General features: G+C 42.1%; 1 protein-coding gene across 1 annotated transcript in view; it reads left to right on the top strand.

Annotated features, from left to right (window-relative positions):
- The window catches only part of TNFAIP6 (TNF alpha induced protein 6), a 65,154-nt gene that overhangs the window by 23,707 nt on the left and 14,204 nt on the right, over positions 1 to 27,243 (top strand). The window contains exons 3-4 of the mRNA XM_077447719.1: positions 21,760 to 21,921; positions 26,029 to 26,257. Of these exons, the coding sequence (XP_077303845.1) occupies positions 21,760 to 21,921; positions 26,029 to 26,257 (391 nt within the window). The remainder of the gene's footprint in view (positions 1 to 21,759; positions 21,922 to 26,028; positions 26,258 to 27,243) is intronic.

Here is a 27,243-nt window from a genome sequence, read left to right as displayed (position 1 = left end):
CTCTATCTCTAGATCTCTCTCTCTCAATCTCTCGCCCTCTCTAGATCTCTCACTATATCTCTCTCTCTCTAGATCCCCCTCTCTCTGTCTCTCTCTATCTCTAGATTTCTCTCTTGATCTATCTCTCTCTCTAGATCTCTCTCTTGATCTATATCTCTCTCTAGATATCTCTCTCTCTATCTCTAGATCTCTCTATCTCTAGATCTCTCTCTCTCTCTAGATCCCTCTCTCTCTGTCTCTCTCTAGATCTCTCTCTCTAGATCTCTCTCTCTAGATCTCTCTCTCTAGATCTCTCTATCTCTAGATCTCTCTATCTCTAGATCTCTCTATCTCTATCTCTAGATCTCTATCTCTAGATCTCTCTCTCTCTCTCTCTAGATCCCTCTCTCTCTGTCTCTCTATCTCTAGATCTCCCCCTCTCTCTCTCTAGATCTCTCTCTCTCTCTAGATCTCTCTCTCTCTCTCCTCTAGATCTCTCTCTCTCTCTCTCTCTCTAGATCTCCCTCTCTCCAGATCTCTCTCTCTATCCCTAGATCTTTTTCTCTCTCTCTCTAGATCCCTCTCTCTCTGTCTCTTTCTCTATCTCTAGATCTCTCTCTCTCTCTCTAGATCTCTATCTCTAGATCTCTCTCTCTCTCTCTCTCTCTCTCTAGATCCCCTCTCTCTCTCTCTCTAGATCTCTAGATCTCTCTCTCTCTATCTCCAGATCCCTCTTTCTCTAGATCTCTCTCTAGATCGCTCTCTCTTTAGATCTCTCTATGTCTCTCTCTCTCTCTCTAGATCCCTTACTATCTCTCTCTAGATCTCTCTCTCTCTCTAGATCGCTCTCTCTCTCTAGATCGCTCTCTCTCTCTCTCTCTCTCTAGATCTCTCTATCTCTCTCCAGATCTCTCTCGTATGCTATTGATCAGGGAAATAGGGACAGTTGCTGAAGCTGTCTTACTAGACATTCAAGGGGAGAATGGACTATCTCGGTACCAAAAACAAAGTTCAACTTTAAAATAAAATATTTGTTTATTACATATAAAATCATGTATCACAACACAAAAAATCAGACAATGCGGGAAGATCAATACAGTAATCAGATACTTGTGGACTTCCAAACAGGTTACTGGTTATAGGATTTGCTCACAGATTTATGCAATCCTCAACAGTTTTGGGATCAAGGGACCACTTCTTTAGGAGGATAAATCTATAAAGTAAACAGTATAAATCAAACAATCATAAAAGATATACATATATCATATAATACATCAAGTGACATATACAGTGAATATAGCAAAAAACAGGCATATGTAAGCAGCTGTACCTGGTTTTTGCTGTATTCTTTGCAAAATAGTTCAAGCTCTGTCAAATTGGATGGAGAGCGTCTGTGATCAGCAATTTTCAAGTTTTGCCACAGATTCTCAATTGGATTTAGGTCTGGACTTTGACTGCGCTATTCCAACACATGAATATGCTTTGATCTAAACCATTCCATTGTAGCTCTGGCTGTATGTTTAGGGTTGTTTTCCTGCTGGAAGGTGAACCTCCGCCCAGTCTCAAGTCTTTTGCAGACTCTAATGCCGCGTACACACGACCAGACTTTTCGAGGGACTAAGTCCGACAGACTTTCGACGGAGTTCTGACGGAGTTCTGACAGAGTTCTGACGGACTTTCCGAATGAACGGACTTGGCCACACACAATCACACCAAAGTCCGACGGATTCGAACGTGATGACGTACGACTGGACTAGAATAAGGAAGTTCATAGCCAGTAGCCAATAGCTGCCCTAGTGTCGGTTTTTGTCCGTCGGACTAGCACACACACGAGCGGATTTCTCAATAGGAACTGGGTCCGGCAGAGTTCTGTCGGAAAAATTTGAAACATGTTCCATTTCTAAAGTCTGTCAGACTTTTGCAAATCAAAAGTCCGCTGCAGCCCACACACGTTCGAATGGTCTGCCGGAATCATTCTGTCGGACTTTTGATGTTGAAAAGTCTGGTCATGTGTACGGGGCATTACAGGTTTTCTTCTAAGATTGCCCTGTATTTGGCTCCATCCAACTTCCATTAACTTTGACCAGCTTCCCTGTCTGTGCTGAAGAAAAGCATCCCCACAATATGATGCTGTCACACCATGTTTCACGGTGGGGATGATGAGTTCAGGGTGATCCACAGGGTTAGTTTTCCGCCACACATAGCGTTTTTCTTTAAGGCCAAAAAGTTACATTTTGGTCTCATCTGACCAGAGCATCTTCTTCCGCATGTTTGCTGTGTCCCCCACATGGCTTCTCGCAAATTGCAAACAAGACTTCTTATGGCTTTCTGTCAACAATGGCACTCTTCCATAAAGGCCAGATATGTGGAGAACACGACTAATAGTTGTCCTGAGGACAGATTCTCCCACCTGAGCTGTGGATCTCTGCAGCTCCTCCAGAGTTACCATGGGCCTCTTGGCTGCTTCTCTGATTAATGCTCTCCTTGCCCGGCCTGTCAGTTTAGGTGGACGGCCATGTCTTGGTAGGTTTGCAGTTGTGCCATACTCTTTCCAATTTCAGATGATGGATTGAACAGTGCTCTGTGTGTTGTTCAAATCTTGGGATATTTTTTATAACCTAACCCTGCTTTAAACTTCAAAGGAGAAATGTAGTTATAGAGCAAATCTAAACGAAAAAGATTTTTTTATTGTAGTGACCAGTCCACACCTACAGTGTTCATTGCAAAAGGATCTCCTGAGAAGACTTAACAGGTGAAACATGTAGAAATAACAATTTACACGTATAGTGGTATCTGTTACTGATCAATTTATCCTTGTTTATGGATTGTTTAATTGAATAAAATTTATATTTTTCTATATATATTTCTCCTTTTGTATATGTATACGCTTAAAAAGTCCCAAAAAAGTATTTTCTGTGTTTTTCTTGCTTTAAACTTCTCAACAACTTTAACCCTGACCTGTCTGGTGTGTCCCTTGGCCTTCACGATGCCGTTTGTTCACTAAGGTTCTCTATCAAACCTCTGAGGGCTTCACAAAATGGCTGTATTTATACTGAGATTAAATTGCACACAGGGGGACTTTATTTACTAAATAGGTGACTTCTGAAGGCAATGGGCTCCACTAGATTTGCACGCCACACTTTTACATATTTATTTGTAAAGAAAATTGAAAACCATTTATCATTTTCCTTCCCCTTCACAATTATGTGCCATTTTGTGTTGGTCTATCACATAAAATCCCAATAAAATAAACTTAATGACAAAATGTGGAAACTTTCAAGGGGTGTGAATACTTTTTCAATGCACTGTATATACAGTATATATATATATATATATATATATATATATATATATATATATACACACCTATGCAATGCAAAATGCCAAGTGAAGGTTCTATCAATCCTTTTCCCAAACTGTAAGTAAAGCAAAAAGGCATATTAATAGTGAACACTGCAACGTAACTTCACACTGCATTTTACAAGCCACGCAGGCTGTGGTGTGTCTTTGGCCGCGTACACACGGGCGGATTGTCTGGCCAACTAAGTTCATCAGACAATCCGACAGACAGTCCGTTCAAAATTTGCATGAATGGACTTGACCACACACGCTGAAAGCTTGCGCGATGACGTGTACAGCACGTACGACGGGACTAGAAAAACGACGTCCTATACACTGCAATGCAACCTTCGGCCGTGTAAATCCTTTCTGAGCATGCGCCATACTTAGTCTGTCCAACTTGCCTACACACGAGCGGACTGTCCGCTGAAACCAAGTTTGGACGGACAAAACCAAGTTTGAACGGACAAAATTTCGGAAATTCCGTAAGACTTTGTTCGTCAGACAGTCCGCTGAAAAAGTCCGCTGAAGCCCACACACGAAGGAGCGGTGTATTCACCGCTCCTATACCGCTCCTACCCATTGAAATCAATGGGACACCGCGGCAATACCGCCGGCAAAGCGCCGCTGCAGCGGCGCTTTGCGGCGCTTTGCGGGCGGGTTTAACCCTTTTTCGGCCGCTAGCGGGGGTTAAAACCACCCCGCTAGCGCCCGCAGACCGCCGCTAAAATGACGGTAAAGCGCCGCTAAAAATAGCGACGCTTTACCGCCAACGCCGCTCCCGCCCCAGTGTGAAAGCAGCCTTAGTCTTTGCATTGTGTGTCTGTGTGTGCCACACTAAGCATGGACAACAGAAAGAGGAGAAGAGAACTGTTTGAGGACTTGAGAACCAACAATTGTGGAAAAATTTCAACAATCTCAAGGTTACAAGTCCATCTCCAGAGATCTAGATTTGCCATTGTCCACAGTGCGCAACATTATCAAGAAGTATGCAACCCATGGCACTGTAGCTAATCTCTCTGGGCGTGGGCAGAAGAGAAAAATTGATGAAAGGTTGCAACGCAGGATAGTCCGGATGGTGGATAAGCAGCCCCAAACAAGTTCCAAAGAAATTCAAGGTGTCCTGCAGGCTCTGGGAGTATCAGGGTCAGCACGAACTATCCGTCGACATTTAAATGAAATGAAATGCTATGGCAGGAGACCCAGTAGGAGCCCACTGCTGACACAGAGACATAAAAAAGCAAGACTAGAGTTTGCCAAAATGTACTTGAGTAAGCCAAAATTCTTCTGGGAAAACGTCTTGTGGACAGATGAGACCAAGATATAGCTTTTTGATAAAGCACATCATTCTACTGTTTACCAAAAATGGAATGAGGCCTACAAAGAAAATAACACAGTGCCTACAGTGAAATATGGTGAAGGTTCAATGATATTTTGGGGTTGTTTTGCTGCCTCTGTCAGTGTCTTGAATGTGTGCAAGGCATCATGAAATCTGAAGATTACCAAAGGATTTTGGGTCGCAGTGTAGAGACCAGTGTCAGAAAGCTGGGTTTGCACCCGAGATCTTGGGTCTTCCAGCAGGACAATGACCCCAAACATACGTCAAAAAGCACCTAGAAATGGATGGCAACAAAGCGCTGGAGAGTTCTAAAGTGGCCAGCAATGAGTGCAGATCTAAATAACATTGAACACCTGTGGAGAGATCTTAAAATTGCTGTTGGGAAAAGGCGCCCTTCCAATAAGAGACACCAGGAGCAGTTTGCAAAGGAAGAATGGTCCACAATTCCGGATGAGAGGTTTAAGAAACGTATTGATGGTTATAGGAAGCGACTGATTTCAGTTATTTTTTCCAAAGGGTGTGCAACCAAATATTAAGTTAACCTCCCTGGCGGTAATCCCGAGTCTGGTTTTGGGCTGGGATTTTAGTACCATAAGCCGTAACCCAGAGCCAGACTCGGGATCGCATCGCTGGATACAGGGAGGACATAGGGAGAAGTTGATCGAGCTGTCCTCGACTCGATTCACACAGTGCCCGAGTGCCGCCGAGCTCCGTTCCCTGCAACGTTACGGCGCACGGGAGTGGAGATCGGCACCAAATTCAAAAAAGTAAAAACACACAAAACACACACAGTACTGTAATCTTACAGATTACAGTACTGTATAAAAAAAATTACACACACCCTTTGATCCTAGTGGTCTTTGCAGTGCCCTGCATGCACTTTTATATTATAAATACTGTTTTTTTCTGCCTGGAATTTGGAGATTGTCCATAGCAACCAGAAAGTGTCCCTTTATGTCAAAAGTGATTTTAGACCAACTAGAAAACAGCGATAATAAATTATAATCACTTGCAGAATTGAGCAATAGCGTTTTGTTGGGAAATTCGTCATCAAACACTAAATCTAATGACAGCAACAATTCTGCAAATGAGCAAATTTCAGTGTTTTTGGATTTGATTACATTATTGAATAATTTTTATTATTATTTATTATATTATAAACTTTATCATACCCGGGATGTCTGCTAGACTCTGGTTTGAACAGATTTAAGAGAGTTATTCCTAAGAATTACAGGACTACAATATAAAACGGCAAATTTCCATGCTAAATAATTGTACCGCTTTCAGCACCTAAAACCAGAACTATTCATACTGCCAGGGAGGTTAAGGGTGCCAAGAATTTTGACAAGCCCATTTTTGGAGTTTTGTGTGACATTATGTCCAATTTGCTTTTTTTCCTCCCAACAATTTCAGCCATGACTGTATATGCAGGAAAGTATGTAAATTGCATTCATTTTTAATGACACCCCCACGTATCTGAAAATACAGCGAGTGAATTTTAAAGTGCGAGAAATTGCACATTCCCTGTGGCTCGTATTTGAAAAAGGTGCAGAGATATTTATGCTGCATTTCTACAGGTACAGGATCCTATTCAAATGAATGGGTTGCTGTGCCCACAGAAATGTGGCTTTCAGAAACGGTATACATGTATGCATTCACATGCATGTGAAGTTAGACTTACACCACATTGCGCCGAAAAAAGCATGTTGCACTTTTTTCAGCGCACACTTGTCTTGCGTTGGAATTATGCTGTGCAAGGTTTTTCAGAGCCGTCCCAGCACTGGGTGTGATTGGCCATAACACAACATCTGAAACTTTACAATAGCTCATACTATTCATATACACCAGGGAGATGACAATTTTATCTTTTTGTTACTTAAAGGGTTACTAAACCCACAACAATAAAATCAGTCTGTATATGCTGTAAAGCATGCTTGTTATACTCACTGTGGATCCTAAGGGGTAAATCCTCTGCATTGTGTAAAAAAGTCTGTTTGATCCTGTCTTCTCTGATCCTCCCCTACTTTTACTATCCCCAATCCATCTGCGGATAGAACAGAGCCTTGGAGACACTCTGCACATGCTCAGTTTGGTGTGTGTTGCTATATATTTTTTTATTTTTTTTGGGAGGGTGCATTTCATCAGCACAGGGCCAATCAGCACTGTCCAGACAGAGGATCAGGGGTCATGCAATCTCATAGGACAGTCAAAGGAGAATGAAAACTCCTACAAGTTTTAACCAGTTCTTGGCTAGACACTGATGGAAATCACAAGACTGCTCTATACCGCTGATGAGAAAAGATATTTAACAGTTTATATTTACTAAAATAATTGCCTTTCCATGTTCTGTGTACTGTTGAGGACCAGATATATTGAATGCTGGCTCCTGGGTTTAGTAACACTTTAATTATTACCTCTACTTTTTCAACCCAAGACATTTTGTTAGTTCTGTGGGGAAGGGTTAGATCCACCTTTAGGTCTTGTTACTGTCTGTGTCCTAAGTGGAGAGATTTTCCCTTATTTCCTGTCTCCTATCAATTTGGTGTAGCATCCTCCAAATTAGACTGCTAGGTACATTTTGGCTTCTTCTGGAATTTAGGGGAGCAGAGATTGTTTGGCTGGGTCTGTTCAGGGTTTCATAGGCTGGGAGTTTGATTGCTTCCCTCTGCCTCTAGAAGAAGTTTCTAGAGCTTAGGGAGGGATCATTCACATAACCAGCCTGAATATTGATTAGGGTCCAGTCTGAATATTGATTAGGGTCATCTTCTGTGCATCCAGATGATGGCTCAGAAGATGTTAAATAGTCTGGAGCCCTGGAGAGAGAGTCCTTTCTCATCAAGGAAAGTTCCAAGCCTCAGGAGGACAGTGCCCCCAGAGGCAGCCTGTGGACTGTGTTGCTGTTCTGTGAAGTCTCAGTGGTGGCAGAGCTGGGGCCTGGAAGCACTTGCTTCCAGCAATAATTCACAAAGAGACAACCCCTAGATGCCGGAGTGCATGGACCCTTACTTGGGTGGATGGTGGCCTCTACACTGTGAACCAATTAAAATAAGTGGCCTCTGCGAAGGTAGCACTACAAGTGAATGCAAACCTCTACACTAACTGCAATAATTCCAAATTATTTATATAAATAGACTTAAAATCAACTCTACCAAAAATGTAGGTTTGCACCATCTAGGAAAATTCTATTTCAACATCTGCATCCAAAACACAGATTCCATCACGTACACTTATCCTTACATCATTAGGAATCAGAAAGAAGTAAGCTTTGCCTGCTCCTACCCCCACCCCCCACCACTGAGAACCATAACATACTGAATAGGTGCTATCACACAACTCATTTTTTTTAGACTCATCCCACATAGAGGTATAATGCATTGAATTACATTGTGGTTATGGTGTGTTACCAGTTTGAGGCCGGGTTCAGGACAAACGCTCCAACATTGAAAGCTCATGTTGTATGACATGTGAAAATCAATGTTTCTCTATAAGAGACATCTTAACTGGTCCGACACAAGTCGCTCCGACTTTGAAAATGTTCCCTGCACTACTTTGGTCTGACTTTTATCCTACTTCAGCCCATTGAATATCTGTAAGATAAACCGGACCTCCACCACTAAAGGGCCAGTGTGGATACCTGCTCATGCTCATACACATTACACACGTGCTAATATTCATAAGCAAAGGACCAACATAATGCCCGCAATGCCAGTTCATCACGCATTGGATATGTGCATGTGCACACATTGGTGAGCGAACGAGTGTGCAAGTCCGACGCACAAAAGTTCACGCATGCTCAGAAGCAAAAGCGGACGGTCTTGTAAACTAGTGTTTGTAATGGAAAATTAACATTCGTGACGTGGCAAATTAGGAAATCTCCAAATGCAGCACACAATTCTCTTCTTCTTTAATGGGATAATAATGAAGCTGCTTTGCTGGTGATACTGATGGAGTTATTGCAAACTAATTTTCAAAGTTTTTTTTTCAAGTGATATCAAGAATAATAATAATAATAATAATAGCGCAAAATAAAAAACTCAAAAAGAAAAGCGTGAATCAACACTCCCCAAACTTCTACTAACACAAAATTAGCAGAAGGAGCCCAAAGGGTGGCGCTAAAGAGCTGAAAAACCCCGTAGTACGTCACTACATTCATGTTTGTTCGTAATTGTTGGCCAACATTTGTGTGACCGTGTGTATGTAAGACAAGTTTGAGCCAACGCCCTTTGAACAAAATTCCATGGTTTTGTTGTCGGAAAGTCTGATAGTGTGTACAAGGCATAACTTAACCACTTGAGGTCCGAGCCATAGCCGAATGACAGCTACAGCGCAGACCTCAATTTCCAGCAGGCCGTCATAGGACGCCCTCCCCTGTTCACGTGCCCTGCAAGGCGCGCAGGGAGCACGCTGTGATCACCGAGTCACTGAGACTCGGATGATCACCGATCGTAGTAAGGGGCCGGGACCGGTCCAAAGACAGCTGATCACATGGTGTAAACAAAAGCTCAGTGATCATTTTTTTTTCTCCCACACTCCAAAAAAAGACGATTACCGTCTTATGTTAAAGGGACATTGGCCCCGAAGAGGAAGGAGGCACATCTGCCTCCTCTGTGCCATTCAGTACCCCCTGCCAGTGCCACCTGTCATTGTCACCTGCCAGTGCCCACCAGTGCCACCTATCAATGCCCATGAGTGACACCTATCAATGCCCACCAGTGGTGCCAATCAGTGCCACCTAGCAGTGCTGCCTATCAGTGTAAGCAATCAGTGCCCATCACTGCCACCCATCGGTGCCCATCACTGCCGCCGCATCAGTGTACATCAATGAAGGAAAAAAATTGCCTGTTTGCAAAATTGTATAACAAAATATAAAAATATATTTAAAAAAATGAAAAAACGTGGTCTTTTTAAATTTTAACAAAAAATAAAAACCGCAGAGGTGATCAAATACCACCAAAAGAAAGCTCTATTTGGGGGGAAAAAAATATAAAAATTTCATTGGGGTGCATTGTTGTAAGACCGCACAATTGTCATTCAAAATGCAACAGCGCTAAAAGCTGAAAATTGGTCTGGACAGGAGGGGGGTTTAAGTGCCTAGTAAGCAAGTGGTTAATTACAGTGCAGAAAATTAGGTCATCTTCCCTGCAAAACAGGGCTGTGCTATGTGGTAGAGCTGTGTAAAACTCAGCACTGGATGGACAGACATACAAATCCTTTGGCAGATAAAACAGTTGATGCATATGTATTTCATCTGTGTATTTAGCTGTTTTCCTGGATTTCAGCCATAAATGTAAATAGCACTAGCAGAGTTATTTTATGTCAGATCATTAATCTTGTTTATTGTATCACAAATGGTTTACTGAAAAAAAAACTAAAAAAAAACAATAATTACAGATCCGTTTTCTAATTTATCTATGAAACAAAAACATTTTACAAATCATCCCTGAAAAGCTCTGGGCCAAGTGCTTTCCCAAACATCTGCAATTCGTTGACTTTTGGCAAGGGTAAAATAATGGCATTGTGTAAGTACAGGAGTAATATGGTACTTACAATTCTCCATGTACTCACTTATATGAGATCATTTCCTCTGAATACCAGACAGGCCAACAAAATCTTCCTGCAAAGTGTAACTTTTCCTCAAGTTTTGTTTTCAGAAATTGTGAAACGAGAGAAAAACATGAATTAAGAAATGAATATTACTTCATGTCAAAATATTAGTAAATCTGACCTCATATCAACAAGAACTGGCTTCATAAAAGGCCAGAATTCTAGATTGCTTATTAATATTAAAGTGCAGCTCCAAACATTTTTTTTTTCTCAGATTTAATTAGTGCCTGAGACTTCGTTAAAGCAGTTTGTTAACCACTTCAGCCCCGGAAGGATTTGCCCTCTTAATGACCAGGCCATTTTTTTGCGATACGGCACTGTGTCGCTTTAAAGGTCATTTGCACGGTCATGCATTCCCCACAAATAGAGCTTTCTTTTGGTGGTATTTGATCACCTCTGCGGTTTTTATTTTGTGCGCTATAAATGAAAAAGCGTGACAATTTTGAAAAAAAAAACAATATTTTCAACTTTTTGCTATAATAAATATGCAAAAATTGAAAAAAAAAAATGTATCCATCAGTTTAGGCCAATACGTATTCTTCTACATATTTTTGGTAAAAAAATACGGGAATAAGTGTATATTGATTGGTTTGCGCAAAAGTTATAGCGTCTACAAAATAGGGGATACATTTATGCCATTTTTATTATTTTTTTATGTTTACTAGTAATGGGGGTGATCTGCATATTTAGCGGGACTCCATCATTGCGGCGGTCAGATCGAACACTTTTGACACTTTTTTGGGACCACTGACATTTATACAGCGATCAGAGCTAAAAATAGCCACTGATTACTGTTCTGTGTTTCTAATGCCGCGTACACACGAGCGGACTGTATGGCATACTTAGTTCGTCATACAATCCGACGGACAGTCCGTTGTACTTTCCACTGAACGGACTTGACCACACACGGATGCACAAACAGTCCGTCGAAAGCTTGCGCGATGACGTGTACAGCACGTACGACGGGACTAGAAATAGGAAGTCCAAGACACAGCAAAGCACCCTTCCGCCAGGTAAATCCTTTCTGGGCATGCGCCATTCTTAGTCCGTTGAACTAGCATACTGACGACTGTATTGTCCGCTGAAACCAAAGTACGACGGACAGAATTTCGAAAAAAAACAAAATACTTAGTACGCCGGACTGCACGCTGAAAAAGTCTGCTGAAGCCCACACATGAGCGGATTGTCCGCTGAAATGTGTTTCGTCGGACTAAGTACGCCATACAGTCCGCTCGTGTGTACGCGGCATTAGGCTACTTTCACACTGAGGTGCTATAGTGCTAAAAATAGCGCCTGCAAAGCGCCCTGAAAGAGCCGCTCAATTCACTGACAATGCAAAAGCTCTGAGGGCTTTCACACTGGAGCGGTGCGCTTGCAGGAAGGTCAAAAAAGCTCCTGCAAGCCGCATCTTTGCAGCGCTATAGGAGCGGTGTATTCACTGCTCCTAAAGCGCCCCTTCCCATTGAAAACAATGGAGCAGCTCTGCAAACCCGCTGACAAAGCACTGCTATAGCGGCTCTTTGCGGGCAGTTTTATCCCTTTTTCGCCTGCTAGCGGGGGTTAAAACCAACCCGATAGCGGGTGAATAGCGCCACTAAAACGACAGTAAAGTGGCGCTAAATATGGTGCTGCTTTACCGCCAGCGCCCGCCTGCCCCAGTGTGAAAGTAGCCTAACTCTGGGGGTAGTGTAGTGACTGGGAGTAGAGAGACATCACTGTTTCTAATCTCTAGAAACAGCCGATGTCTCTCCTCTCCCTGACAGAACGGAGATCTGTCTGTTCACATTGACAGATCCCTCTCTCTCAGAGATCCTAGTCACCTACTCTACTGAAAGAAAATGCATAAAAAAAAAAATTCCCCTTGATTGGCGTATTATGTTTAGCTACTATTTTTAAATATTTTAATTTAGCAAGTATTAAATATTAAATGATCACATCTAATATGTACCATTTGCATGTACTGATTCTGCAGCGCCAGAATAATATATTTCTTTACACTCAGCAACACAGGTATCACAGATTCACATTTTTGTCCTTGTGCACAGCCTCCTCCGTCACCAACATTCCATCATAACCTGTCAGTTTTTTTTCCCCCACGGCCTATTTATAGAACTTGTGTGTGAGATTGTTTAATATTGTGCACCCCCAAAAAAAATGTTTGGAGCACCGGATGCCACTGATTGATGATATCTTGTCAGTGGCAAGATTACTAAGAAACAACTTACATTATCCTACGGAGTCACTCCCTGAATGCCTAATCCAGCAATATGCTCAGTTCCTACCTCAGTAGTGATCGAGTTCAATAGTGCTTTGGGCAAAGCTGGAGCAATTACAGCTATGATCACAGTGGCAAGAGTTCATTTGACATGGCTCTTGGCCAATTATACAGAGGCTGCCAACAAGCATTCAGGCAGTACTATGATTTCCAATTCCAAGAATCATGGGTGCTCTCTTTATAAAAATGTTACAGAAAATAAAGATTTTGGACATATCATTAAAAAAATATACAATGTAAAACATCGGTTTACAAAAAGAAATAGAAAAAAAGATAAATTTGTATGTGTCCGTTAAGCCTCCACTAGCACAAAGAAGTTGGGTAGTAAGAGATATGGTATGGAAGGGTTACCATCTGTGTCCTTTCACTTTAAAGCGGAGTTCCAGGCTTTTTCTGTTTATTAAAAGTCAGCAGCAACAAAAATTGTAGTTGCTGACTTTTAATAAACAGACACTTACCTGTTCCACGGTCCAGCGATGCGGCCGAACAGAGCGTTGCTCCTCTCCCCCTCCTCTCCGCCGGCGACTCCATGGCTACTCTGGGAACCCGGCCGTGACAGCTTTCGGCTTCACAGTTGGGCATGCACGGCACATGCGCGAGTCGTGCTGCGCTCCCGGGGGGAGACAGGCGATCTCCTGGGACCTGTCACGTGTCCCAGGAGATCGCCTAGAGGGAGGGGCCGCTTAAGGCGAAAGGAGGAGTCGCCTTGGTGGTCCCTGGGTGGAACGAGAAAGTGGGACAGGAAGTCCCTCTCCTAACGAAGCCCCCACCCCCCAAAAAAAATGACATGCCAAATGTGGCATGTAAGGGGCAAAGAGTGCTTAAAGTAGAAGATCAATTTTTGGGTGAAACTCTGCTTTAAGTGAAGTTGTCCTTTAAGTAAGCAGCCTTCCTTTTGTTTAGGGAAATTACATTCATTATCGAACCCAAAAATGAAAATGTTTTAAATTGCAGGTTATCAATTCTTAGATTTGATGGCTGCATTTGTTTTCTTTTGTAGGCTTTTTTTTCCTTTATTTTCACCCGGTGATCCAATCAGTAAGTCTTTTACTTTTCACCTTCCTTTAAAACGTTACTAAACCCAGAACAGTAAAATCAGTCTGTATATGCAGTAAGGCATGCTTGTTCTACGCACTATGGAACCTAAGGGGTTAATCCTCCTCATTGTGTAAAAAAGCAATTTGATCCTGTCTTCTCTTATCCTCCCATTTTTTCACTGTCCTCAATCCATCTGCTGATAGTACAGAGCCTTTAGAGTCAGGCTGCACATGCCCAGTTTGGTGTGTATTGCTTGAGAGGTTTTTCTTTCTTGGGAGAGTGCATATGATCAGCACAGGGCCAATCAGCACTGTCCAGACAGGGTCAGGGGTCATGCAGCCTCACAGGACAGTCAGTGTAGAATGAAAATTCCTCCTACAAGCTTTAATCAGACACTGATAGAAGTCACAAGACTGCTATATACTGCTGATGAGAAGAGGTATTTAGCAGTTTATGTTTACTAAAATAATTGCATTTCCATGTTCTGTGTACTGTGGGAGACCAGATATAGTGAGTGTAGGATCCTGGGTTTAGGAACACTTGAAAACAGGCATGTCCAAAGTCAGGCCCGTGGTCTGGTTTCATGCGACCCCACTGGTAATTTGGATATACTGTATATCTTTTGTGGCTCCCAAATGAGCTTGGTGCTCAGGGATTCATTGGGGGGCCACTAAAGATATATACTGTATTTATCCTTCCTCAAGGGGACAGGGAGGGGGGCGGATGAGTGCCGTCAGATTACATACAGGAGAATGTCCCGTTTACTCTGCTGCCTCTGTAATAGGAAGTACCATCCCCTGGGCTGGCATTGGACAACTGTTCTATCATAAGAAGTGGGACTTTGTGTTCAAGGGGCCGCTGAGTGATTAGGAGATTCTCCTGTATGTAATCTGTTGGTACTCACCCTGTCCCTCCCTGTCTTCCCTGAGACTGCAGATGGGCATGGATCATTCTGGACTGATGCAATGGTGAGGCTGCATTCATGGCAATGGTGAAGCTGCATTCATGGAAATTGTAAGGCTGCATTCATGGCACTTGTGAGGCTGCATTCATGGCAATGGTAAGGCTGCATTCATGGCACTTGTGAGGCTGCATTCAGGGCAATGGTGAGGCTGCATTTAGAGGCTGCATTTATGGCAATGGTGAGGCTGCATTTAGAGGCTACATTCATGGCACTTGTGAGGCTGAATTCATGTCAATGGTGAGGCTGCAGATGGGCACTGATTAGGCTGCATTGATGGGCACTGACAAATTTTGCTTCACAGTTCTTTATTAAAAAATGTATTTTCTTTTTCCTGAGAAGATAATTCTCGTTGGGCAGTGTATTAGTTAATTTGCGTTTAACTTTAATGGTTCAAAGAATTTCAGGCAAAATGATCGGCCCTTACGCATGTTCACGTCATCAAATCTGATCCTCTTTGAAAAAAGTTTGGACACCCTTGCTTTAAAAGAACAAGCTGCCCAGCAAAACTGTCAGTTATAGGGAGGAGACAAACCATTTAGCACTGACAGGGGTGCTTACAATGATCAGATTTTATTTATCTATGTAAACTCTTTATGAAAAAACAGTTGCTGTAACTGATTTTAGAGTTAATTGGAGTTCAGGTGTAATATGTCAATCAAGTCCATCTAAACCTGCAAGTCCATCTAATGCCACGTACACACAACCCGACTTTCTGGCAGAAAAGGTCTGACAGTCTTCCCGACATAGTTCCGACGGACTTCCGACCGAACAGACTTGCCCACACACGAATGGACCAAAGTCTGTTTGTTTTGAACGTGATGATGTATGACGGGACTACAAAAGGAAGTTCATTAGCCAATAGCTGCCCTTGCGTCGTATTTGGTCCATCAGACCAGCATACAGACGAACGGTTTTCCAGAAAGAAATTGATTCCGTCGGACAGATTTGAAGCCCACACACAATCGATAATCCAACGGAATGATTCTGTCTGACCTTTTCTGCCGGAAAGTCCGGTTGTGTGTACACGGCATTACATTACTCTCCCTCCAACCTAACAATGCTGCTGTCCAAATTTGTCTTTTTTACTACTTTATCCAGAATACAGACATCCTAAGCCCTTGTACACACGGTCAGACATCAAAATCCATCAGATTTTGTCCGAAACTGGTGTTGCATACACACGGTCGGACAAAGTTGACGGAAAAGCCAATTGTTTGCAACGTGATGCCGTTACAATGGGAGTATGTTCAGGCTAGTAGCCAATAGCTTTGAATGAATGAATGACTTGTATAGCGCTATCTATGCAAACTGAATTGCCTCAGGGTGCTTTCTTGCCACTGGTGTCCATCTGCAGCTTTTTTATGCGTCCTTTAACCTGTAGGGTCCTGACACACTTACAACATTGACATACACATATTATGGGCAATTTTTTATTTTTTTTTGGACAGGGTCTAATTAACCTACCAGCATGTCTTTGAAGTGTGGGAGGAAACCCACGCAGGAAAGGGGAGAACATGCAAACTCCAGGCAGATAGTGTCATAGACAGGATTTGAACCAGCAATCCTATTGCTGCTAGGTGAAAGTGCTAACCGCTACACCACTGTGCTGCCCTAGGAATTTGGTCTAGGAATTTGACCTGAGCATGCGTGGAACTTTGTCTGATCGGAATTCTCTACAAATGATCAGACAAAGTCCGATCAGATCATGTTGTGGGAAAATTTTGTAGCCAAGCCCTAAAACTTTGTTGGTCGGATATTGCGACGGAAACAGTGCGATGTAGCCCACACATGGTCGGATTATCCGACAACACGGTCCAATCGGACATTCTCCGTCGGAAGGGCTTAGACAGGAGATGTGTTACTGGCCATATCACCAGGTGAAATAAAAGGGAAAAAGCCTTAAAAAAAAAGAAAACAAATGCAGCCACCACATCTAATTATTGGTAAGCTGTAGTCTATTATATTTTTGTTTTATGGTTTAACACCACTTTTTAAGTAATAGCAGCAAAACTTTTTTTTTTTTTTTTGCAATTAGGGTTTAAATCATTTAAATAAAAGCTGTCCATTTTAAGCAACCCCATCCCCAGCAGTGTTGTATGGTTTGTCCCAAACTGTGTAACTGCCAGTTTTTCTCTGGACAAAAAAGGACTCATGCAGAATATTATCGTTACTTGTACTTACTCAACAATACAGTTACTGGAATATAATATGTTTCACTATGGTAATCTTTAAATTCATGCTGCCATATCCAAGTAATTAGAAATTGTTTCTAAATATCCTAATCCATAAAACCCTAATGATAAAAAAAAGCTACATTCATAATTCCCCATCACTATATCATCTACTAAGCAATGAGTTCTCTTTAACCACATGCCGACCAGAGCACGACGATGTACGTCGGCACAATGGCACAGATGGGAAAATGGGCATAGAGGTACATCCCCTTTAAATTGCGGCATTGTGGGCACGTGTGTGCCCGCCGCGTACTCCGTGACCGTGGCCGCGGGTCCCGTGGATTCGATGTCCACCGGGGCCCCGTGATCATGTCACTGAGCGCCAGAATGGGGAGATGTAAACAAGGCATTTCCCCTTTCTGCCTAGTGACATGACAGAGATCACTGCTCTCTGTCATTGGGAGCGGTGATCACTGTCATGTCAATGGTAGCCCTACCGCCCCACAGTTAGAATCACTCCCTAGGACACACTTAATTTTGATCGTGCCCTAGTGTTTATCTCCTTCCCTGCCTGTGTCATTTACACAGTAATCAATGCATTTTTATATTTCTGATTGCTGTATAAATAAAAATGGTCCCAAAATAGTGTCAAAAGTGTCCAATGTGTCTGCCATAATGTCGCAGTCACAATGAAAATCGCAGATCGCCGCCATTACTAATTTAAAAAAATATAATAATAAAAATGCCATAAATCTATCCCCTATTTTGTAGACACAAAAAACTTATAATAAAAATGCCATAAATCTATCCCCTATTTTGTAGATGCTATAATTTTTGCGCAAACCAATCAATATACGCTTATTGTGATTTTTTTACCAAAAATATGTAGAAGAATACATATCGGCCTAAACCGAGAAAGAAATTTGTTTTTTTTATATATTTTTGGGGGATATTTATTATAGCAAAAAGTAAAAAAATATTGCTTTTTTTTTCAAAATTGTCACACTTTTTTGTTTATAGCGCAAAATATAAAAACCGTAGAGGTGATCAAATACCATTAAAAAAAAGTTCTATTTGTGGGGAAAAAAGCACATCAATTTTGTTTGGGTACAACAATGCACAACTGCGCAACTGTCAGTTAAAGCGACGCAGTGCCGTATCACAAAAAGTGCTCTGGTCACCCAAAAGGGGAAGCTCCGCTTGTTTGCTTACTCCTCCCCTCCACTGCCACATTTGGTACCTTTCAGGGGAGAGGGGGGAGTGGGTACCTGTTTTTGGCAGGTACCCATCGCGACCAAGTCCCCCAAAAAAGACCCCCCCTCCTCCTTCCCCCCGCTGCCGGGCCATTCACAAAGCGCAGCACACTTCGCACATGCGCAGTAGAGAACCAGCTGTGAAGCCGCAAGGCTTCACTGCCGGTTTCCCTTACAAGGAATGGTGGCAGACGCACCCGAGACCCCACTGAAAAATTGGCTGGGGTGCCGACATTGCGGGATCCCTGGACAGGTAAGTGTCCTAATATTAAAAGTCAGCAACGACAGTATTTGTAGCTGCTGACTTTAAATTTTTTTGTGGGGGATCTGGAGCTCCTCTTTAAGCTACTGCCTTGTAACTTTGTACTGTAACAGAAGAAACGGCTTATTTATACCAGGCGACTTCCTGCTATTAATTTCATGCTATTTCAGAGTAAGAGATCTTCTGATTTTTGTTTTATTTACACAAAAGTCAGCAAGCTAAATGAAGCGAATACTAGCACCGGGCATGTTGTTTGATCCTAGAAATATTACGCAACATCACAGCTAATTGCATGCTAAGGAAAATGAAGGTCATTATATCTTCTTCCCAATCCCCCTAAACAAAGCATAAAGGCAAAGTGGGCCTCATGTATAAAATAGTGCTGATGATTTTATTTTTCTCAATAGACTAGTAAACTGGTGCTAGTGGTAACACATACCCTTTCTCCTAATTTCCTGTCCATGTGACATCATTGACATTCATGTGACTTCCTGTCCCTGTGACACCTACTGACATTCATTATAAAAAAATGCAAGGCATTCTTGTGCCCGGTCACCCCCTGTAGTCACTATGCAGTAGAGCAGCTGCACCACACCTGGTCTGGAGGACACCAGTAAGCACTGTAGTTGCTGCGGCTACTACCATGATTCTCCACCAGAATCAGCCAGGTTCAGAATATCTACTAATTCCCCGGTTCTGTGGGTTCTTAGATAACATTGCAACCATTAGAAATAAAGCCTTACTAGTGATTTCATTGTTAATATGTCATAATAATGAAGTACCTTAATGGGAACATGGCTTTTGCCCAAAAAGATCCCCATGTTCAAAAGTAGATGGTGACCCTTTACTCTTCTGATGCAGTTAGAGGATCCCATGTGTGTTCCCGTAGGGTGTCTCAGACTTATCAACTGAGGCCTCCAGAGACTGTGGCGGGGAGCCATTACAGAAGATGGCAGTGAGGTAGGGGGGCTACGGATAGGAAATAGAAGAGCTACAGGATTAACAAAGAAGTAAAGTTTATTGAAAAATGGTGTCTGTGAATATTTAAACAAATTTGATGATACTTTGAACATAAACTTTCTACTTGGTGACAGGGTCTCGTTATTTTTTTATTTATTTCTTTTTTATATTTTTTTTATATTTACATGTTATTTATTTTCTCAATACAAAAATACTTAAAAAGAAGGACAAGTCACACATTTTAAAACATGTTATCATTCCCCCCCCACACACACACCCCTCTCTCCTCGGCCACGACCGGAAGTGACGACACCTGACACCTAGGTCCTTTCTGACGCGTTGTGTCACTGCACACGTGACTTCATCAAAGGATTCACCCTACTTCATATCAAAGCTCGATTTGACCCATAGAGGTCTTCATTTGAGGTGAGAGGCTGGGGGAAATGAGTGGCGCACTTCGGATTGTGATAGCTATTGGATGAATTGGACACCAACCGATTGTATTGCACATGCACTTTGAATATGTATGAACTGTTATATGGAGATTTGCTCCCTTCTTATTGAAGTTTGATTGCACCTTATTATGTTATGTTATATGTTATATGCACTATATGAGAGAATTGGACGTTATTGGAGTTATATCACACCTGTGTTATACATTTGCACTTTATGAACGTTATATGCACTTTATGAGATAATTGGATGTTATTATAGTTATATCCCATCTGTGTTATACATGTGCACTTTATGAACTTTATTGCACTTTATATTGGTATCACTTATGCTACATTGAAGATTTGACACACTTATTGGTTTCACACTTGTTGTTGCAACACATCCCAGTCATTTGCTGACAGTGTGTTGTAAATACTATTCACTTGTATTTTGTTTATTCTATTCTAGTTAGCGCCACATACCTTCTTATTTATATATATATATATATATATATATAAAATAAAAAATATCTCCTGTGAATTACAAAGGTGTTCAAGTGGGTTCTTCAGAAGTTCTAATTGGTTGTGGTAGTGTTGCTGGGGGAAAAAAAAGTTTGTGAAATTAGTGGTGAGTTGTATTCTCATTTTGTGTTTTATCCTATATCTTAAATACATTTGTATTCAGTTCATGCGTATCTACATCCAATGTTCTATACCGCATAGGTGGAATCCAAATATTATTATTCAATTGTGCCTTACTTTCTTAATGTGTTCTCAATCTTCACACACCTTTTGTCACTGTTTATCTTAGTCCATTCTACTATATTACTGCATCATAGCATCTTTTAATGTCTGGTGCAGCTAAATCCCCCCCCCCCCCCTCCCCAGTGTATTTTATCTTTGCTTAATACTAAGTACTGTATTCTCTGTTTCTTGTTTTGCCATATGAACCTTAAAAAGGAACTGCAGTGTGCTCACATAATTTGTAATATAAACATCTTTTGCCATTCTGAAGCTTCCCTCCAACCACTTTGCATATTATTTTATATATACTGTGATTCTGTACTTGCTAAATATGCTTCAGAAATCTCCCTCCACTGTCTGGCTGCATCCTTTTTTTCACTGTGGGCAGCTGAAGCTGCTGCCTGTTCACTTCCTGGATTTACACAGACACACAGAGGCACACTTCCAGCTCTGCAGCCCTACAGCTCTCATTGGCCCTCTTATGACTCACTCCCCTTCCATTCCTGGCAAACTCTTACAAGAGAGAGAGAGCTGTGCATGATGTCATAAGCCTAGGTTTTTTTACCAGAAAAGAAACAAGAAGTGGGCTGTATAAGGTATTTACTGGCAGAAAAAAAAAATGTTTTACTATCCAAATTAAACCAACAAGGGCAGAAGATTTAATAGATGAAAAGTTAAAAAAATTACTGAAGGTTCGCTTTAAGGCTACTTTCACACAGAGGCGCTTTACAGGCGCTATAGCGCTAAAAATAGTGCCTGCAAAGTGCTTCTCCTGCCACTCCAGTGTGAAAGCCTGAGTGCTTTCACACTGGAGCGGTGCGCTGGCAGGAAGCTAAAAAAAGTCCTGCAAGCCGCATCTTGGAGGTGCTTTAGGAGCAGTATATACTCCTAAAGCACCCCTGCCCATTGAAGTCAATGGGCAGCGCCGCTGCAGCTTAAAAGCGGTTAAAAGGTTAAAAGCGCCCCGCAAGCGGCCGAAAAGCACCGCAAAAAAGTCGGTAAAGTGCCACTAAAAGTAGTGGCGATTTAGTGCCAACGCCCGCCCGCCCCAGTTTGAAAGTGCCCAAAGATCATTGACTTTATTGTTCTAAAGTGTGTCTATGGGGTATTGCTACTGGCAACATCTGAAATTTGTGCAAGATTTTTGGTAGTATTACCATCTTTTCAATGTTTATTCGTCCGATACATGAAAGAGGTCTAATGGCTATTTTTTTAAGCTCTATTTTAATCTCACTTAATAGTGGGATATCATTGTCCCCTAGTAATGGTGTTAATTTTATCAACAGGTTCTCTTTAAATGTCAATCTTACCCATTTACTTTCTTTACTTATAGAAAGTTGTTCTTATTTACTCAAAACTTTTTTGTGGTCTTTCTCATTTTTCACGGTCTGCAGGGTTCCATGTATGTGCGGCTGGGTGGCTTCACAAAGGAAGAGTTGGTTATCCAATAGTAAAACCTACATTTAACTGTGGATTTGGAAAGAAAGGCATTATAGATTATGGCTTCCGGTTAAACAAAAGTGAAAGATGGGATGCCTACTGCTACAATCCACATGGTAAGAAGTATATATCTTACAGTCCATCTTTTAAGGCTGTCGTGTAACAACTGATACAGTATTTGTAAGGCAAGTTAGAACATGGAGGAACATTATGACTGATAATTATAGGCAGTACAGTTTGTATTTCAAATACTTCCACGTAGGATGCCCATTAGCTAAAAAGGGATGAAATTATTTACTCTTTACCTTGGCTGAGTGTGCATTTTAGTGTCCTTTCCATATTATTTGCATTCCTTCTAATCTACCTCATAGCTATTAGGATAGAAGCCCCCTCCCACCCCACTACTGCCTAACCATTACTTAACCACTTCAGCCCCGGAAGATTTGGCTGCTCAATGACCAGGCCAATTTTCGCATTTTGGCACTGCGTTGATTTAATTTACAATTGTGCGGTCGTGCAACACTGCACCCAAACAAAATTGATGCCCCCCCCCCCCCCCCCCCACAAATAGAGCTTTCTTTTGATGGTATTTGATCACCTCTGCGATTTTTATTTTTTGTGCTATAAACAAAAAAAGAGCAACAATTTTGAAAAAAACACAATATTTTGTACTCTTTGCTATAATATCCCCATTTTTTTTTTTTTAAAAGCTATTTTTTTCTAAGTTTAGGCTGATATGTATTCTTTTAAATATTTTGGGAATAAATATTTAAACCGCAATAAGCGTATATTGATTGGTTTGTGCAAAAGTTATAGCGTCTAAAAAATAGGGGATATATTTATAGCATTTTTATTATTATTTTATTTTTTTACTAGTAATGGCAGCGATCTGCGATTTTTATCGGGACTGCAACATTATGGCGGACACATTTGACACATTTTTGGGACCATTGGCATTTATAGAGCGATCAGTGCTATAAAAATGCACTGATTACTGTAAAAATTTCACTGGCAGGGAAGAGGTTAACACCAGGGGGCGATCAAGGGGTTAACTGTGTTCCCTGTGAGTGTTTCTAACTGTAGGGGGAGGGGACTGACCTAGAGGAAATGACAGATCGTGATTCCCAGCTATTAGGAACTCACAATCTGTCGATCCTCACAGAACAGGGATTTGTGTGTTTACACACACACTTCCCTGTTCTGCCTCTCGTACCCGCGATCGCTCGTGGCAAGTGGTCATTGCGACTGTCGGCCACGAGCATCGGCAACCCCGCAGTGCAGCGGGTGCGTGTGCGCGCACCTGCTATTCCGATCCCAGGAGCCATTGTATAGCTACGACGGCTCGTGGGTTTGTGCCGGCCTGCCACTGTATAATGACGGTAGCTGGTTGGCAAGCGGTTAAAGGGGTTGATAGAAAAAAAAATCCCCAAAAAAACAAACCTGCAAGAGAAAGGCATAATGAGCTAGTATGCATCGCATACTGGCTCATTATGAAATACTTACCTTATAACGACGCCCTGAATTGGTGATGGCACACAGCTGACAGGGCCGACATCTTTTCCGGAGTTTCTTCCAGGTTCACGGGCTCCGGTGCTATGATTGGCCTGGAGCCGTGATGACGTCACTCCCGCGCATGCGTGTGGGAGCCGCCGGTAACGACACGGGCCCTGAAGAAACGGCACGAGGGACAGTCCCTGATTTGGAGGGACTGTCCCTGATCTGGAGCAATGTCCCTCTGTCCCTCTTTCCTCCTCATTTGTCCCTCATTTTGGTCTGATCTATATAGTTGTATATTAAATGCACTATTTATCTATCAAAAAGGGTTTTCCGGCATTAAATCTTTCATCTGATTTCTAAATTGCTGCATTTGTAAATTCCAAAAGCCAATATAAAGGAACAGTAGTGGTAAAAAAAAAGCACTTGTGAGTTTAACCAAATTTTGTTTTTTGTACAATTCCCCTTTAAGGAGGTGTGGCAATGGGCGTACCCTATGCCTGCATACTATTGCTGATAGGTGTCCCTCATTACCATCTCAAAAAGTTGGGAGGTATGCATCGGTGGCAGCGTATATAGTAGATATCTCCTAAATGGTGCAAGTTTAGGATATATTTACAGTATCTACAGGTAAGCCTTATTATAGTATATCTATGGTTATGAGGTCCTATTGTACCACTTAGAATAGTCCTTTTGTACAAGGTCCTTTAATACCCAAGATGAAAAAGCAATCCAAGTGAAAGTGGGGCGGGTACCACACAAAACTAGGTAACTGCTCTGCGCCCCTCCTCCCCCCCCCCCCCCCCAAAAAAAAAGAAGAAAACAAAATAAAATATTCCAAAGATGGCAGAGAAGAGGAAAGGAGGAGAAAGAAGAGAGGAACGCTTTAAATGCATTTCCACCAGTATTTCTGACCAAGTATGCAAAAATGCAAAGCCCCAAAGAACTACTTCTAAAGGAACCACCACAATAAAAATCCAAAATAGACTCCCAAAAATGTGCTATACTTTTTCTTGACCAATGCTGATTGTAATAATAAAGTGTAATGGCACAGTTGTACATAATATGCACTCACCCCCCAAAACCCAACTTCCTCTACCAGATTTATACTTACCTTTCATTTCATTGTTAATGTAAAATTCTCTGTGTATATTGTTGGAGAGAAATGAAATGATATTCTTTTAAAATGAATACACATCTTATATAACTCAATTCCTTACTGTTATTCTTTTATAATGTATTTTGAAGGGAATCTGTGTGAGAGACATATTGTACCTGTGCTACTGTTGCCATCTCCATTCTGAAATCTCTGGCTGTTAACCTGTTTTCCCGACACCAGTTTTACTTATGGACCTGGAATAAACCTATATTATAGGTCATGAGTTCTGACCTTGTCTTGGTTAAGTGACTCAGTGAAGCCAGAGGATCAGCATGACCAGAGGCTTAGCTTGAAGCTTGTGGGCCTGAAGCAAAAGTTGACCTGCCCCCCCCCCCCCCCCAACTACCACCCACCACCTCCACCGTGTGTGCAGATACTCAAAGTGGCTTAAAAGTTTTGAGTTCCCAGAGTTCCTCCTTACATTAGAGGACAGGGATCACCCCTGGAGAATCAGAGGACAGGGACCCCTGGCAGGTCACTTTGCAGAGCTCCTTTCCCATCCCAGCACTGTATACAGCCCCCTCCCTCCTACCCACACACACACTACACAGGGCTGAAATCACATTCCTTTATACACAGTCTATCAGCCTCGAAAAGGTATATCTGGCTTTTTTGTTGCCATTCTGACCTGTGAAATTCTCTGGTCAGAACAGCAGTGTAGTTGCAGTAGGGAAATACACCCTGTGCAGATCGTGGCTGACTGTCTGTGTTGTAAAGGAACGTGATTTCAGCCCTGCGGAGGAGGAGCAGCATAGAGTGCTGTAATGGGAAAGAAGCTCAGCAGCCGGCATAGCATCCAGGACGGAGGGGGTGATCAGGGGGCTTTGGGGGGGCTTAGATCTGAGGGGCAAAGCCATGTGGCATGAAATCTGGAGCCTGCAGCCCCTCAGGAGGTGTTAAGGGATTTGTTTTAGCAATTTCTGAAGGTTTCTCTGTCAGTGTTGGTAGGTGTTGGGGGAAGGTCACCTCCCGGAGGTGCATGTCTTTTCCCCAGTTGTCAGGGAAGTGGGGTGAGCAGGGATCCCCGGGTGGGGGGGAAGGTACAGACAATCCCAGCTAGTGACTATAAGACACTGAGCGGTGTCTTACCTCACCAGTGACAGAGGGTCCCATCGTGGCTACAGGACGACACTCTCCTCCTCTTAACTCGCTGAGCTTGGTTACCATTCCATGTTGCCAGCACACAGCACAGACACTTCCCCATCCTGCGCTGTTCTCATACCATGCTCCTCTCCATTCAGGAAATGGCTCACAGCTTCTCCCCAGCCAATGAGAACAGAAGGGTGTGAACTGTGGAAGGCAAAGTGCAAGCTCAGCACTTGAGCGTGGCTGTGGGGCCCTAGGGCAGATCGGAGCTGGACTTTGTGGAGGATATGATAATATGACAGGGAGGCTGCAGGGGCCCCCTGGGGCTAGGGGTGGGGTTGCGATTATGACCCCTGCAACCCCTTATGCTACGCCCATGAGCATGACATAACACAGCTAGCAATGTAAGAATCAGATTGGAAATGGTAGCACAGGTTTCTTGTGAAGACGGGTTCCATCTGATCATGGATTTCCTACATTTCAGCGAAGGAGTGCGGAGGAATATTTACTGAGCCAGAAAGGATATTTAAGTCTCCAGGATATCCGAATGAATATGAGAATGAACAGATCTGCTACTGGCATATCCGTCTTCAGGTTGGCCAGAGGATTTTTCTACAGTTTTTAGAAATGGACATTGAGGAGGACATGGACTGTCTATCTGACTACTTAGAGGTTTACGACAGCTATGACGATGTTCACGGTTTAGCGGGACGGTGAGTTATAACTAATCTATGTTGGGTCAGTTTTGTTCTATGTCAGTTTTGAATATAACAGGTACTTAAGGTGGCCATACACCAGCAGAATGTCATTAGAAAGTTTTTATTTTCAGAAAGTTTGTTCGAATTTTTAATGGTTAGTCGGGTGAAATGGAAATAAAATTCTATCTGGGAATATCTGGGAATGTGTTTTTTGTTCAGGAGAAATCATACATATTATAATGAAACCGTTTTAACTACTTCATTTACCCCCCTTCCTGACCAGAGCACTTTTTGCGATACAGCACTGCGTCGCTTTAACTGACAATTGCGGGGCCAGGCGACATTTTACCCAAACAGAATTGACGCCCTTTTTTTCCCCACAAATAGAGCTTTATTTTGGTGGTATTTGATCACCCCTACGGTTTTTATTTTTTGCGCTATAAACAAAAAAAGATCAACAATTTTGAAAAAAAAATCAATATTTTTTACTTTTTCCTATAATAAATATCCCCCAAAAATATATTAAAAAAAATATGTTTCTTTCTCAGTTTAGGCCGATACATATTCTTCTACATATTTTTGGTTAAAAAAAAAACACAATAAGCGTATATGTATTGGTATATTGATTGATTTGAGCAAAAGTTATAGCGTCTACAAAATAGGGGATAGATTTATGGCATTTTTATTATTATTTTTTTATTAGTAATGGCGGTGATCTCTGGTTTTTATCTTGACGGCGACATTATGGTGGACACATCGGACACTTTTGACACTATTTTGGGACCAATGTCATTTATACAGTGATCAGTGCTATAAAAATGCACTAATTACTGTGTAAATGACACTGGCAGGGAAGGAGTTAAACACTAGGGGGCGATCAAGGGGTTAAGTGTGTCCTAGGGAGTGATTCTAACTGTAGGCGGTGGGCTTATTATAACATGACAGAGATGACTGCTCCCGATGACAGGGAGCAGTAGATCTCTGTAATGTTGATAGGCAGA

Source organism: Lithobates pipiens, unplaced genomic scaffold, assembly GCF_037356315.1.
Source record: "Lithobates pipiens isolate NorthernLeopardFrog02 unplaced genomic scaffold, aLitPip1_a1.2 Scaffold_22, whole genome shotgun sequence".
In the NCBI taxonomy this organism is placed as follows: Eukaryota; Metazoa; Chordata; class Amphibia; order Anura; family Ranidae; genus Lithobates; species Lithobates pipiens.
Note: the sequence above shows the minus strand (reverse complement) of the source record. Positions and strands in the feature narration are given on the sequence as shown.